This window comes from Schistocerca piceifrons, chromosome 4 (assembly GCF_021461385.2).
Source record: "Schistocerca piceifrons isolate TAMUIC-IGC-003096 chromosome 4, iqSchPice1.1, whole genome shotgun sequence".
Taxonomy (NCBI): domain Eukaryota; kingdom Metazoa; phylum Arthropoda; class Insecta; order Orthoptera; family Acrididae; genus Schistocerca; species Schistocerca piceifrons.
In genome coordinates this window covers 576,426,332-576,443,625 of record NC_060141.1, presented here as the reverse complement: position 1 = coordinate 576,443,625, position 17,294 = coordinate 576,426,332, and the positions used below count along the sequence as shown (strand labels likewise).

The 17,294-nt window shown below is 41.6% G+C and overlaps 1 protein-coding gene across 2 annotated transcripts in view; it reads left to right on the top strand.

The window, feature by feature from the left end:
- Positions 1-17,294, top strand: part of LOC124795486 (claspin) — a 181,777-nt gene that overhangs the window by 144,638 nt on the left and 19,845 nt on the right. For both annotated transcript variants that reach the window (XM_047259532.1, XM_047259533.1), the window contains exon 14: positions 11,078-11,196. In XM_047259532.1, coding sequence (XP_047115488.1) covers positions 11,078-11,196 — 119 coding nt within the window. The remainder of the gene's footprint in view (positions 1-11,077; positions 11,197-17,294) is intronic.

Below are 17,294 nucleotides of genomic sequence, written 5' to 3'. Positions count from 1 at the left end.
TTTGAAGGACAGTAACAGGTGCAAACATGGAACTCTTTTTGTATCGGTTGTGAATAAATAGTTGATGTTATTTAAGTTCCAACCCTCATATATGAATATCTTTGGCTTGTCAGGTTCACAAACTCAAAAATTGCTTTTTTAATCCATTTCAGTAAGTTCCTCTTAAATAGCATGCGCGTCATGTAGCAACAGTACGATCAACTGGTGCATGTTATATTAATGACACAGACCCCCTGGAATTGATGATAGAGATCAACTTCATACTTTAGATCTGAAGATGGCTGCAGTCAACCAAAATAAATCATTATAATAAACAAATATGTTATCTAGACTGTACATTTTTCATAAAATTGTATAAGATGTTCACCATTTTCTTGTAGTGATACAGAGTTGCCTTTCTGTATTTATGTTATTTGTAGGCAGTTGGAAAACTTGGTCTTTGACAAGCCCGCAGAGAGGAAAAAAAAAGGGGGGGGGGGTCTAATGTCAGGTAACATATGAAGCATGGAATTGTATGTCCTTTGCCAATCTAATCTAACATTCAGGAAATCATTGATCCAACACATCTTGCACAGTCTTAGCCCAGTGTGGTGGTGCACCGTCTTGGTAAATGGGTGTTATTTGATGGCCAAGTATTTGTGTCAAAGCATGAATGTAGTAAATCAAGATAGTTGATGGGATTAACTTTTTTAAAGAAAAAAGAATGAATAGTTCAACTGTATGATAATCATACTGCACACATTCACTTTAGGGACACCAATCCTATTTTCATTACAGTATACAGATTAACATTTCCCCAGACAAGAGCATTAGGTTTGTGTTTACCATACCATTTACATGGAAAAATAAATTATTTAAACTGCAATGACTGTGCTCCTGCTGGTTTACAAATTGTTCGCACAGTACAGCTGTACAGGCTAAATATGGAAGACAGTCCATGTGTACTCTTCAGTGGCAACTGTCTCCTGGTGCCTTGAAGTGTCAAAGAATTCTGCATCTGCTCTTTTTGAATTGCTGCTAGCCGTGATGCAAAACCTTCAAGAATGTGCTCAACAAATTGCATGCATTGATGACTAGTGTTGGGCTGTTAATCTTGCAACATTGCAGTCATCATAGGTACAACTGTGAAGCTTATGAAGCTCCCTGTATGTAGTTGCCTTAAAGATTAGGAGCTCTTGAGGGCTCTTTGAAGAGACTTGTATGAAGAACACTGGAAAGGCACATGTATGGGTTCTGTCTCTGATTCACTTTCCCTTCAGTGGCTAGAGGTTGTTTCACATCACCACTGTCTACATGCCTTTAATTGCTGTATCAGCTGTACTGTTTTTGGAAGTCCTTTGTACCTCAAAGCCACATTTGTTCTAAATACTCGATTCCACACACCATATCTTTTCTTTAAGAGTCATAATTGAACTTCACTCTTAATCTTGCCTGGAACAAAATCATAAAAATATTATCTAAGTGAATGAATTACTGAAGCCAATATCTATTCATATACACTGGTGAGCCAAAACATTATGGCGACTGCTTACCGCGAGACTGAATTCTGCCTTATGATGTTATGGGTATGTGACACAATCGGGAAAATAAGCGACTTGGACAAAGAGCATATTGTTATGGGCCAGTACCTGGGATTGAGCATCTCCAAAACGTTGATTCTGGTCAGCTGTTCATGTGTTATTGTGGTCAGCATCTATGGAAAGTGGTTGAAGGACAGTGAAACCATAGATAGGTGTTAAGTTGTTGGACATCCAAGTCTCAACACAGAGCATCTGTAGGGCAGGAAACATGATCTGTGGCAGATCTGATGATGGAGTACAATGCTGGTGCAGGCACAAGTGTTCCTGAGGACATCGTTAGTGCACTTGGGGCTCTGCAGCAGACGACCCCTTATGTGTTCCCAATGTGACCTAATCACATCATCTATTAAAATGCTCATGGGATCATCAATATTGGTCCATGGATTGTTAGACAAATGTCACATGGTTGGATTAACCATGTTTCTTGTCACACCAAATTGATGGTTGTGTCCACCTATGCTGTCATGCAGGCAAATGACTACTTGAAACACACACTACGCTATGGATGCAGGTTGGTGGAGCCAGTATTATCCCCAGAGGTACAGTTATCTGAGCTTCCTTGAGACCTGTGATAAAAATCAGTGGCACCTTGATGGCTTTTGACTGCAGGAATGTTATTGGAGACCACTTGCATCCCTTCAAAATTGATGTCATCCCAAGTGGCAGGTGACTGTCAATACACCAGCTTTATGCTAAAGTGGTTTGAGGAATAGCATAGTGAACTCATAATTATGTCTTAGTCACCCAACTCACTCAATCCGAATGTAAAGGAACACATCTGCGGTGCTATAGGGCTCCAGCTCTGTGACCACAAATGACTGGCCTGCAATTTACAGGATTTGTGTGACCTGTGTGTAGACATCTGGTGCCACAGATGTCCTGAAATCTACCAAGGATTTATTGATTCCATACAATACAGAATCACAGCTGTATTGCATTCCAAAGGTCAAAAACTGCGCTATTAAACAAGTGGTCATAATGTTTTTGCTCATTAGTATATGTTTTGTAGTTCTGATGAAGCTGCGATACATTAAATTTATTGACTATTTTTGTGAGATCCTGTATTACATTTACCAGTATTATATTTTGGTCATGTTGCTGAGGACCTCTGTCTATTCACAGTAGCTAGCTCAGAAGCAGTTTATTCAACTGACTTGACCTGCCAATGGTTTCTCTAAATGAGTTATGGCTAATTCTGAAATGGTGCTTTAGAAAATCCTATGTCCACTTTTTTCTTCTGTTGTTGTCCAACTGAAATTTCTGCTCCTTCTCTAATAACTACATGTTAAACTCTAATTCCCTTCCAGTTTAACTTTACACTTTCCGATTTTTAAAGCATTAGCTTTGTGTGTTCTGAGATGACAGGCTCAAATAGCTTTACACACAATGTGCTAACATGTGAGGCAGGGAAGTGAACCAGACCTGTGAGAATTCTGCTTTGTGGATTAACAGAAGTAGGTATTGGATACTGCCCAATCTGAGTGTGGTTTTTAGGCAGTTTTACTTGCTCTTTCTGCAAGGGCTGGGCTGTCTCCTAATCTCTGTCTCAGAAAATATTATATATCCACATAAAAGTTAATTGACAACACACGGAATATAGTTTATACATTATTCATAGACAGAAAGTGCAAGAGACTTACAGGGGATGGACAAAAATGTGGAAGCACCAAAACATAACACATTACCATACATGGTATAGGAAAACAGTTGGTATTTAAAACAGCTACCAGCTCGGAATGTTTGGATGCATAGGGTTTCCACAAGTTCTGGAAATCAGGGAATTTCAAAAGTATCAGGGAAATATCAGAGAAATTTGAAAAAAAAAAGGATGGAAAAAATCTAGTTTTGTCTCAGTAGATTAAATGGTTTGTTTACTGAGATGTCATGCATTGTCACTGGATGTGCGCAGCTGAGTACGTGAGCTGCTTCTCTACTCTCTCATTCTTATTGCTTCTTTCCTTTCTGCCACTCCCCTCTGCTTTCAGTCAGTGCTGCCACCACTTCTTGCTGCTAGCCTAGCATCCGCTGTGGTGAGGTGGTGTTTGCTTGGATCTGATTCTCAGAGACAGCAGTCATGTGTGCATGAGTTTTGTGTGAATGATTGTGTGATGTGTGTGTGCTCTTGTGTTCTGACAAAGGCTATGGCCAAACGCTTAGTTGTGAGAGTGTGATTGTCTTTTCTATGAGCCTGTCTGCAGATCAGTGAACATCTGTACGATGAGTAGCTTACTATCCTATCCTCATTAGTATTGATTTTCAGAGTATTCACGTCAGTTATCAGTTGCATGGATTGATAACTGCAGTCTCATTTCGTCAACACGGTATCTGTGACATGTAAATAGCTGGCCACACCAGTGGACTTCCGTGACTGGCCGAAACCGCAGGCCATTTTTGTGGGTATTTCTAATGGTTTGGGTCAGCCTATCTGAAGCTCATCATTTCTCACTGATCTGCCTTCAGGCCAGATCTGTTTGTGCGTGGTGTAATGAGGCAGATTTCCGTGGTTTATCCATGGACTCAGGACTGCGGTGCTTCTCGGCAGGCCAGACGCCACAGGCAATGGATTTCAGGAATTGTGACTGTCTCACCGCAAGACCACTGTACAGTGTGACATTTCGTAGACATTTTATTTATTCTAGAATATTTTGGCACTTTGAAATTAGTTTATGTATTAGAAAGTATGGTTGATAAGAGGAAGAAAATAGTGGCAGTCACTATTTCGTGAAAGAAAAACCACACAGTACTTGTAAAATAACAGACATAACATAGTGGGTAGTAACCGACAGTAACAAACATAGTAGAACCAACATTTTATTGGCAGTCTCCTATAATGTTGGTTTACACAACTCTCCCCTGCCTTATACACTTCTTTCAGCAGGCTTACTTTTTCTGAGGTTATTTCTGAAACCAGTGAAGATATTTGAAATCTGTCTTGTGTTTTCAATGAAATACATATTTTTGTCACCCCTTTTTTTTTTTTTTTAATTGAATAAAACATATGTGGTCTTAATGAAACATATATAACATTTGACTTGCTTTCTCCAACTAAAATCAGTTCATTGCAAAAGATATTGATGTTAGTACTTAAGATTTTTGCTCACTTGCTTAGAAATACAGAAGTCCTTGCATTTTTTTGTCAACTTACGTCTTTACTTAAACTTGAGATCTCAAAATTTATCTCCCCGGGGTCCCAACAGCTCTTTGGTGGGTACATGTGTTGTGCACATGGGTCCCTTAGCTATTGCAGCCTTTATTCTTCTATGGGCTGCTTTCCCTTGCCCCCTTTGTCTGCCGGGCCGGAGGAGAGACCCACAGACCGAGGGCCCCAAAACCACTCACACACTGTCCGATCCTGACATCACTGCCACCTATTCCATTACTGACAATGCCTCCTACCTTCCTCCGAGGGAGAAGAAGAAGCAGCAGCAAAAGTCAAAGGATGAGACTTCCCCGGCTACCCGGAGGGCTTCACCCCTCCACCTCATCCCGAATCAGGACCAAATTTTTATGGATGTCACCCCATCCTCATTGTTGAAGACCACCGACCAAGTGACTTGACCTCCCTTCGGCTTCTTTGTCTCACCTGGTCTCTCACCACATGATAATCCAGTGGAATTGCAATGGATATTATAGCCACCTCCCGGAAATACAACATCTTGTTTCCTCCTACTCTTCTGCATTGTTCTTCAAGAAACTCACTTTCATTATGACTACTCTCTAAATGTTATTGAGCGTTCTGTCGGAACTGTGCCAGCCCCAGGATAGCTTCTGGAGGGGTCTCCAAATTGGGTTGCACCAATGTCATTAGTGACTGGATCATCTTTCGTACCAACCAGGTACGATAGCAGTCAGAGTGCAGACGACTGCAGCAATCACCATTTGTAGTGTCTACCTCCCTCCAGGTAAACCACTTCCTTTTGTTGAACTGTCTACCTTAGTATGCAACTTGTGCCCCCGTATCTCTTCCTTGGAGACTTCAATGCACACCACCCCTGTGGGGGGAGTGCCACTTCATTGGGTAGGGGTCTTCTACGTGACCAACTTACTACAGACTTTGATTTGCATCTCCTCAATGACAGTTATCCTACCCACTTCAATGCTGCTCATGGAAACTTAACTGCTCTCGATCTCACAATCTCCTCCCCTGCTCTCATTGCTTGCCTACATTGGTCACTTCGTGTTGATCTTTGTAACAGTGACCTCTTTCCAGTGATTGTTATTCCCCTGCCACCGCCAGGTGGACAGGCCCCCACATTGGACATTTTGCAGGGTCAATTGGTCTTTATATATGTCTGCTGTGCACTTCGACACCTCTCTCTCAAACTGCATTAATGCAGTCGTTCAGGGTATTTCTGCCACTATTCTTCGTGCTGCTAGCACTGCTGTTGCCCTATCCACAGGTCCCCCTCATGGTCGACCAGTACCATGGTAGACCAAGCATGTAGCAATCATTATCCAGGACCGCCGATGGGTGCTGGCACAGTGATTTAAATGACACCCTTCACAGACCATCCTCCTCACTTTTAAGTGTCTCCATGCTATGGCTCATTACCTTATTAAGTGGAGTAAAAAGGAATGGTGAGAGCGCTATGTTTCCTCCCTGGGGACGTATGGCTCTTCATCGCAGGTTTGGTCCAAGCTCTGTATCCTTCTGGGCCACCAGTGACAGTCAACTGTCCAGGGGCTTATCCTCCAAGGTACTCTGTCTACTGACCCATTGGTCCTTGCGGAACACCTTGCAACACACTTTGCAACAGCACTGGTGTCCTCTTCCTATCCTGCCACTTGTGCAAAAACAGAGTTGAACAGACACCCCCCACCCTTATGTTTCAACCCACACCAAGCTGAACCCCATTATGAACCCTTCACTTAATGGGAATTCTTGCAGGCCCTTATATCTTCACATGACACGGCCACAGGCTGATTCCCTCCACAGCCAGATAATCCAACACTTGGACATTTCACAGAAGCAATATTTACTCAGGGTCTTCAACCCCATTTGACTCACGAGTGCCTTCTCCTTACAGTGGCGAGATATTATAGTTATCCCTTTTCTTAAGACTGGGAGGAAACCAACGTCTCTCGACAGCTACTGCCCAATTAGCCGGATGAATGTACTTTGTAAACTGCTTGAGAGGATGGTTGGCTTCCGATTATGTTGGCTACTCAAATCTCATGGCCTTTTGTCCCCCGTATCAATGTGACTTCCGGAAAGAACAATCTCCAACTGATTACTCAGATTCGAAACCGCAATCCGAGTGGCTTTTACTATCTGTGGGCACCTACATAAGGCATACGACATGGTGTGGTGCCATCACATTTTAGTTACACTCCCTGACTGGGGCTTTTGCAACCCCCTTCCACTTTTTATTTGCGATGTTTTATCCCACCAGCTCTGCTGGGCTCCAATTGGCACTTCACTCAGCATCTCCACTCAGCATCTCTCAGATTCAGGAGAATGGTATCTCACAGGGTTCTGTATTAAGTGTCGTACTCTTCCTCATAGCCATCAATGGGCTTGAAACCTCTGCTGGCCCTCAGGTTACCCCAGCGTTGTCAGTCCACGATTTTTGCATCTTGTGCAACTCCCGTTGTGTCTGCTGAGTGCTGATTACAAGGCGCTGTCCAACGGACCTCTGCGTGGGCTGTCTCCCATGGCTTCCAGTTTTCTCTCTCCAAAATGCAGGTTATTCATTTTTGTCATTAATTCATAGTACACCCTGATCCAGAACTTTATTTAGTTGACCAGCTCCTAGATGTTACTGCACAATCCTGTTTCTTGTGCCTTTTTTTGATGAAAAGCTGATGTGGCTGCTCCATATTTGCTGCCTGAAAACTACGTGCATGTGGAAGCTTAATGCTGTCCACCTCCTGGTCCACACATCTTGGCGTACAGACCATGCTTCTCTTCTCCATCTTTACAGTGTTCTGGTCGTGTCCAGACTAGATTATGGAAGCAGGTTTATGGCTCAGTGGCTCTTGCTCTGAAAATAATTGATCCTGTTCACCTTTTTGGGTGGGTCTGGCTATGGGTGCCTTTCGCACTAGTCCCGTTGACAATCTTCTCACAGAAGTGGAGATTCCCCTCTCTACAAATGCGATGAAGCCAACTCCTTGTTTCTTTCGCAGTCATTGTTCGCAGGTTCCCTGACCATCCTGTGTACCCTGTCCTCTTTGCAAGCAAGGAACATCTCCCTGCTGATCACTGCCCATGGGTGGGATTGCCGGTTGGAATGCGTCTCACTTCCCTCTGTCGAGATCTCCATCTCCATTCACTGAAATGCATCCCGTGTATTTCCTCTCATCCTCCCCCCCACCCCCCATTTTGATGGTGCCTAGACCACGGATTAGGACTGACCTAGTCCAGAGTTCTAAGGTCTCCGTCAACCCTATGATCTTCCAGCATCTTGCACATTCCATCCTTGCAGAGTTCCAGGGTGCTACCTTCTTGTGCACTGATGGTCTTAAGGTGATAGATAAAGTGGGATACGCTTTCACTTCTCCTACTGGCTTAGAACACCATCTGTTGCCAGAATCATGTAGTGTGTTCACAGCAGAGCTTTTAGCCATTACCAGGGACCCTCCATTTTGTTTCTCAGGCCTCCTTCCACAGTGTTTTAATATGTACCGACTCGCCTGCTACTCACGTAATCCTTTGGTCTCTGCTGTCCATGACCTTCTGTCCTTCCTTGACTGTGCCGCCTGCTCGACTGTCTTTCTCTGAGACCCAAGTCATGTGAGTATCCCGGGGAATCAACGGGCGGACCATTTGTCTAGGTAAGCTGATACTCATGCTCCATTCTCTTTCGTGACTCCAGCTGCAGATATGCAGATCTGTCTCGAATCTCTCTTTGGCCAAAACTGGAATGACATTATGTGCGCTGCTGCTCTTAGTAATAAACTCCGCATAATCAAGGAGGCTGCTGTGCTTTGGTGTTCTTCCTTCTGCTGCTCTTGGAAGGAGTCCACTGCTTTATGCCATCTATGCGTTGGTCATACCAGGCTCACCCATTGTGTCCTCCTGTGTAACGAACCATCGCCACAACATGGTTGTGGAGCCAGACTGAGAACATCTCACATATTGGTAGAATGTCTCCTTCTTGCTAAGTATAGTCTTCTTTAATTTTAGTATTAGCAGACAATTCATGGATGGTTGAACTGGTCCTCAGTTTCTTCTGTGAAAGTGGTTATTTCCAGATATAGGGTTTTGCTTTACTCCTGGAGCAGAGGCAGGGTGTTTGTGGTTGGGGTCTCTCTTCGCATTTTCTCAGTTTGGGACCCCGTGACCAGTCCCCCGCGGAAAGAACACTCTTTTTTTCCAGTTTCAGATTTGCTCTAAGCTTATATGCCTTTTACTGTGTGTGTTTTAACTTCATGGTTTTATAGTTTATTCGCCTGACTGGATCCATCCACTTTTAGCTGACCTCTTTCTTCTGTGAGTAACATTGGAATTGCAGGACTGATGATCTCACCATTTGCCCCCATAAACCCTCTCAATTAATCAATCAATCTCAAAATTTGCCAGGGAAAAATTCTGAAATGTGTCTGGAAATCATGGAAATATCAGGGAGTTTCACTTGGGGAAACTTGTGGCAAACCTGATGTACGTTCTGTGTGACTTTCAAGGGAATTTTATTCCATTCTTCCTGCAAAATATAGCAAGTTAAGATAAGAATGATAGAGGTGAATAGTGATCATGCACCCTTCTCTGCGTAGCAGATCACAGAGAATCAGTAAAAGCAAGATCTGGTGACTAAAGTGGCCAGGGGAGAAGCAAAGTTCATTCTTTTGCTCACAAAACCAGTCTTGGACTGTACGAGCTGTATGAAAAGGGCCCTGTCATTTTGGAACACAGCTCACCTTTGGGGAGCAAACATTGTACCATAGGATGTACCTGAACAGCCAAAATGGTCACATATTTCTTGGCAGTAATGCAACCTTGCAGGTTAACCATGGAGCCCATGGAATGCCACGATACGGCTGTCCAAATCATCATTGGACCTCTGGTGTGTTTTCTTCTGGGATGTTAAGTTGGCCAGAAGTTGGAAACCCTGTGAAACAATACTCATCCAACCAAGCAACTTTCTTCCATAGTCCAGGTTCGGCACCATGTTTTCGTGCAGTGGGCTTCTGCATAACTTACGAGTGGTTCTGAATTCCAGCTTGCCCTGCAATTCATTGTTTCTAGAGCTCCCTCCATGTTGTTTTGGTGCTGACATGGTTCACAAGTGTGATACTCATTTATGCAGTGACTTATGCAGCTGTTACTTTTTTATTTTTCATCACAATCCTCTTCAATGACCCACTGTAACGATCACCCGACACACACATTTGTGTGTGTTGTGACTTAGTGGTGATGTTTTTCCACTTTATACCTCTGTGGGGTATAAATCTCTGACACAGTACCTCTTGAAACACTGAACACTTCGGTTAGCTTGATTGCGAAAGCACCCACCATACAAGCACCAGTAGTTTGCCCATGTTCACTGAGTTCCGACATTATGCACCCACAACCAAACAGAACACTGTTTTGACTACAACTGACACCTGCAACTTGTTGAGGACATTACACAGGTGTTGTTCACGGCCAAATACAACAGTGCAACCTTCAGGCTTGGCCAGGATCTGTATTTATGTTCCAAGCATTTATTTCTTGCCACGATTCCATATTTTTTATCCACTCCTGTACCTCTGTTGGGTAAACTGGTGTCTGTGATGACAGTATGGACATCAAACCACAAAATGGAATGAAATAAATTTGCCAAATCAAGAAAACGACTGTCCCGGTATGATGTGATAAACTCTAGGGAAAGAGAGCTGTGTGTGGTTTCAGTCCATACTTTGCTGAAGAACACTGATTCTTCGATTATATTTACCATTTTCTTGTACTAGGGATAGAAGATAATTTGAAATGCTGTTATCTCCTCTTTCTTACTATAAGAGGAGAGGATAACATCAATCATTGTTTTTGGCAGATTTACTTTAGAAAGGAGTTAACATTATAAGATAGAAGTATCATCTTGGAAATTGTCACAGTAACCTCCTCTGTGGAAACAGGCTGTATTATATGTGAAGATATGGTTTGTATTCTCTTACATTCTTGAGTGTCTTGTCAGATGGAATTGTAGAATATTTCTGTTTCAACAGTACTCTACTGAGGCTGGTGTCACAATATAGTTATATGACCTCTAATATACTATTTTGTTGAGAGCCTCAGGAGGATCACATAAAACAACCCTTCAATCACGCATTATTAAGATTTTTGTTTCCAAGATCTGAAACCTCCCAAAGACCCATCAGTGGACTTGTATCTGAAATGAAGTAAAATCTTGTTAGTAGACTTAATACTTTATACAATACAAGTATAAACATTTTGGAAGGAACTGTAGGTATTGTATGTTTCTTTAGAAAAATGAAAAGATAACAAAGTGTGTGGCTTCAAGTAACTGAATAATTCTGAAGAGAAGTCCATCTACATATTTATTATTATTTTTCAGGCGACAAGTCTTAGATGATGATCAACGGAATGTGCGTTTACTTCAGGAACTCTTACTTGAAGATGGTGAGCTGCATTCAGAAGGAGGAAGGGAAAGAAAGTTTCGCTGGAAGAATATGAGTAAGTTATTCCAGATTTAATTATTCTCTCATCACTATTTACGTTAATGTTGCAGAAAGTATTTGCTGCCTTGGGTATAATTTCTCTCTGTCTCTCTCTCTCTCTCTCTCTCTCTCTCTCTCTCTCTCTCTCTCTCTCTCTAAATACAGTTCAAGCAATGGAGTGTCCTGGATGAAATAACAACTGCATGGAAAGGATAGATTGTGTAACTTCCACGTAGTGGAGATGTTGAGTCACAGACATGCACAATGAAAAAGATTGCTGAAATATTAAGCTTTTGGCCAAAGTCATCCTTCTGAAATAAAAAACACACACAGTTTCATACAAGCACAATTCACACACACACACACACACACACACACACACACACACACACACACACACACACACACACAGGGCCACTGTCCCTGGGTGTTGGAGCCCGTGTTTGTGTGAGTTGCACTTGTGTGTGTGTGTGTGTGTGTGTGTGTGTGTGTGTGTGTGTTTTATCCTGTGTACGGGAAGTTGTCTCTCCTATAAGTAAACACTGGTCAGTCCAAGGAATAGGACGTGTAAGGTTATACATTATGTGAAACTCTGCATACAATATACAACTAGACAAACACAAAGTTCAGTTAAATTTTTCTTTTTATATTTTCTTGTGCAAAGTGTTGTAGATAGTAAGTTTCTATTGTTTGGGTTTTGAAGTTCAGCTATAAGGAAGTTCCACTGTTCAGAAATATCAGAGTTCCACAATCTTAAACCAAGGTTTAAGAAGTTGCAGTCATCATTATAATTTTAAGTTTTTGCCTAGCCTGATTACTTTAAAATTTTTGAAAGTAATACTCTGCTGCAAAAGGAAACTGCTTCATTAATTTCAAATAGAAAAATAATGCAAATAACATAGATGCCTGTGATAAGATTTTGATGAAAAAGATGGAGATGACCTATGTTTCCCACAGTTGGTAATAAAGGTAGAACTGGGGCAAAATTTAAACCCTTCTAGAGTACATACGTAACTTCATCATCAATTATTCTACCTCATAATTTAAGTGCTGTTTTGCTGATGGTCTTACAGTGAATACCGTCTGCTGTGCCTGTGAGACCATCAATCCACTCACATGAATAAGTGTAGATTTACTCCAACAAGGTAGGCGATGGTGTTATTTACATTGCCAGGTGAAGCATTTACAAGTCTATTGATGTAACATTTTGTTGGTGGTATGTATATTAAGTGCCTTCTGTACCAGTATCATGCAGTTGGCTGTTGATGTTTTATGGTGGTAAATAATTTTAGTGAATAATAATGTACATGTAACAGCTTTTGTATCTAAGCAGGAATGTAAGGATGGAGAAGAGCCACTTCATCCTATTACAAATATTGTCCAGTTTATGTAATTGCTGGGTTTCAGGCTTTCACCAATTCAGAATTAGCAAACCAAGGAAAATTGCACACACCATATATCAGTATAGGTTGCCTACAGTTTCTTCCACATGGTTTTAGCAACTTGTACAGAAAAAGTTTGTGCATGTATATCATCTTTATGAGAGAAGGTTTTATGCTATGACCGTGCTGTCTGACAGACGAAGAGATGAAAGGAAGAATTAAATGAGAAAAGGAAAGAATATGAAAATATAGGCTCTGTAGGATACAGTCAGTGTGCATTATTAACAGTACACCAATTATCTTGGTCATAACTATGAGGGTAATCCCAAAAGTAAGGTCTCCTTTTTTTTTTTTATAAGTACATAGACCTGTTTATTTCTACAATGGTTTACATCAGTTTACAGCTTGAACATTTAGCTATTTTTCGACATAATCACCATTTCTGTCAATGCAGTTTTTTAGACGCTGTGGCAGTTTTTGTATGCCCATGTTATACCAGCTCGCCACCTTGCTGTTCAGAAAGTAATGAACCTCTTCTTTCACGTCGTCGTCGGAGCTTAATCGCTTTCCGGCCATGTTCCTTTAACCTGGGGAACAGGTGATAGTCGTTGGGTGCCAAGTCAGGACTATAGGGTGGGTGGGTGATTATGGTCCCCTGAAACCGTTGCAGGAGAGCAACGGTTTGCCGAGCAATGTGTGGGCAAGTGTTGTCATGGTGAATGTGTACGCCCTTGCCCAACATTCCTCTTCTCCGGTTCTGAATTGCCAGTTTGAGTTTTTTCGGAGTCTCACAGTACCTGTCATCATTAATTGTGATCCCAGTGGGCATAAAGCCAACCAACAATACCTCTTGCCGGCCGAAGTGGCCGTGCGGTTAAAGGCGCTGCAGTCTGGAACCGCAAGACCGCTACGGTCGCAGGTTCGAATCCTGCCTCGGGCATGGATGTTTGTGATGTCCTTAGGTTAGTTAGGTTTAACTAGTTCTAAGTTCTAGGGGACTAATGACCTCAGCAGTTGAGTCCCATAGTGCTCAGAGCCATTTGAACCATTTTTGAATACCTCTTTCTGATCCCAAAAAAAAAAAAAAAAAACAACGGTTGTCAAGACTTTACCAGCAGATTGTGTTTGTTTTGAATTTCCGCGGCTTTGGTGAAGAAGGATGCCGCCACTGACGTGATTGTTGCTTGGTCTCAGGTGTAAAGTGGTATGCCCAGGTTTTGTCACCCGTGACAGTTGAGTCCAGAAAGTTGTCCTGTTCGGATGCAGGGCGGTGAAGAAATGTGCGGGAAGCATCAACTTGTTGCCGCATGTGGTCGTCAGACAGCATGCGTGGCACCCATCTTGCGCACACCTTCCGGTAGTTCAATGTTTCCGTTAAAATTCTGTGAGCAGTGCTTCAGGAAACCTCAGGAACCAATGTCCAGAGATCATCCAGGGTGATCCGCCGATCTTCACGCATGCTTTGCGCAACCTTCAACACTGTCTCCTCAGAAATTGACGGTCTCCCACTCCTTTGTTCGTCGTGAATTTCGGTCTGACCAGCTGCAAACTCTCTACACCACTTACGAACATTTTTGACATCCATGCACAACTCAACATACACTCCCGGCAATTGGCAATGGATTTCAATCGGCACAGTGCCCTTTGCGTTCAAAAACTGAATAACTGCACTCAATTCGCACTTGGCGGTAACATCCAACGGGAGCTCCATTCTCAACAGCTGCCAAGCCAAGACTGAGCGCCTCAGCGCAGTGTGCGCATGTTTACACACAGCGCGTGAAGCACTCTTCATAACAGTGTGACCAACTGCCTCACAAACAGAGAAAAAATAGGAGACCTTACTTTTGGGATTACCCTCATATTTAATGCTCAAATATTTGTCATTTTCTTTGATCCAGAAGAAAGTGCAAGCATTTAGTATAGGTAACTGGTAGTTAAAAAGTAGTGATAAACCTGGGATGAGGAAGAAACTCATTATGTACATTGTATTTCTATTAATGAGAGGTTTTGAATAAGAGTGAAACATATAGGAAGATAGGAGATGATCAGCTGTGTTTGATTACTCAGTTAAGAAGTGTAAATTTTGGTTATAAGAATGAGTTTATTGAAAAAGAGCTAGGCTATTACAGCTGTACATAGTACGAGTAAATTAATCCTTATGCACTCCAAGAGGAGAAGCATTGTTATGTAGAAACACACACGCCTGTTACAGAATTAAAGCTGAAGTGCAGAGTTATTTGAAATAGACATATAATGTTGCAACCACCCTAAATGCCTCGCTGTACAGCGAGCGATTTACTGGAGCTGCAGGGCTGTAGTCTTCGTGCAAATGATGATGTCCCAAAAGATGTCAAGAAGTTTCCTTACACTGACATTATTTCTACATCTTCATTTATGCTCGGGAAGCCACCATAGTATGTGTGGAAGGGGGTACCCTATACCACTAATAGTCCAATTTGATTCCATATGGCTAGATTTGCTGAAAGCATTTGACACGGTGCCCCATTGCAAGCTGTTAATGAAGGTATGAGCATATCATCGCTAGGCAATGAAAACCTTGTAACTCAAGTTTGTCAAATTTTACAAGAGAAACCAAAAACCAATTATAGAAATCACATGGGGACCTGATTAGCCAAATGTAGTGGTTTATGCTACACAATATGGATCCGGTCATTGGTACATAAGACTTTATTATGCACTTAAAATTGTCTGCCGGTTTTTGGAGTTACGAGGTTTTCACAGTCTTTTTTTGGTAGTAATGGAGATAAGAGGCATGTAACGAGTGCACACTTAAGAATTGAAATGAATGAATGTTTAATTTGTTTTAAAAAATACTTACTTCAACTTTGCATTGTTTGTGTATTATGAAACATCTGTAAGGATACATTGTTACAGATATAAAGTGAAATGAATAATTTCACATTGATCAAAATATTGGAATCTGGATGTTAATAAATTACAGTGTTTAAAAAGCATACAAACAATGTTGTTAGCTTTAATTAAACTTTTATTACTGTAAACATTTGTGCAGTTTATTAACATTTATTATTGTTAATATTACTGCTACTATCACAATCACAGTCATAGGTGGCTGTAAACAAGTTTATTTTCGGCTGCATTTTTTTAGGCATGGACACGTTCTCTCATTACAAATGTGAGGCAGTGTGTCATAAAATGAATGCACATCCTTAGGAAGGACCAGCTTTAGTTGTTGCAAATGCGTAAACTTTCCACCACTGATCTTTAGTGGTGAACTGTAGAGAGGGGGAACTGTAAATGAGCTCGGCGTGTTTGACATCCTTCTTGGAAGTGCTTCCCATGTATCACTGACTTTCAATTTATATTCGATATTTCCGGAGGGATCATATTTGAGACACTGGATATCAGTCACTGTTGGATCCCCGATTTTGGATCCTGGCCGAATAGATGAATACAACGAGAGTTTATCATAGGACTAGAAAAATGTGTGGTCCAAAGAATTGACAACATAAGGTCTAGGACTTTGTCTTGCAGTAGTATGAACTTCTACATACCCAGCAGGAGTATAAATGTGTCTGTTTTTTAACTTCATTTCTATGGTGGAGTGCATAGAATCACACTCCATTTGAGTGTGACCTTTTTTCACTATTGTAATGCCTTTCTGATTGGCGAAATGAGCTAACGCATTACTCATGACTGAGTTTCCATTCTGTTACATGCATCCGTCGCTATAGAAAATAGCTTCTGAATCATTTTGGACGTATGTTTCCATAAAATGTACGAGTATACTGGCAAATTTCGAATCTTAACGTCCACCTTCACTCTCGTGCCAAAGGTAACAATAACCATCGTTACTTATTAAATCATAGATGGTAAAGTTGTGGACCTTTAATTTGCTTTTATAATAAGGTGCAGATGCTTTTAGTCTGGGAGGAAGCAGAAGTGCTCGAAGGTCCACAGTAAACACTCTAGGTGGTCCTAATTTATCACTATTTTTCGCTTCCCTTGCCTCAGTTTTTTGGGCCATATGCAAAGAGTATTCATTGTCTGAGAGAGTGCCTGTCTGGTGAGAACAACATAGATCGCACTGGTCCTTTTTTGGCGAAAATAAGTTAAGATTATTTTCATCGAATACCTCGCAGAACTGTTTCTAAGCAGCTGGGATTTGTCCTCTTTTTCTTGCAAAATTCTATATATTCCCTATGTAATTCTGATTTACTCTGCCAGTTAGGTTCCGAGTAAAGTTTTGTGGAAGAACGACGGCAGTTATTCGATCCCAGATTCGGCAACTCTGCAAAAAAATCTGATGCTGATTGTTGTCCACCTGAAACTTTCGTTGGTCCCTCCTGCATTTTAGGCCCTTCTGCAAGCGTTCTTCCTGATGCACTAGATGCCCATGTTCTGACAATCCATTCGCCCAAGCACAAAGTATTCAGAAACATGGTCTTGCAGACAGTTTTTCCCTGTCCTTCTATTACAAAATTGTAATATAGTGTGTTAGAACGGTGAGATTTATTAGATTCTGAATTATTTCTGCGTCTTTTAACTGGAACGTAGGAGACATGGTTTCTAACAAAAAATTTTTTTTTTCACCCCAAGACATATCCTGCCAGAAATGATTAAATATTAGCTATCTCTGCTCTTCTGTAATATCCTTGCAATTCCTGTTCCGATTTAAGGAAGAATGTTTACAAGTACATCGTGGTTTCATTTCCCTCCTACTTCTGCTCATTGTTGTTCTCTTTTTCCCAAA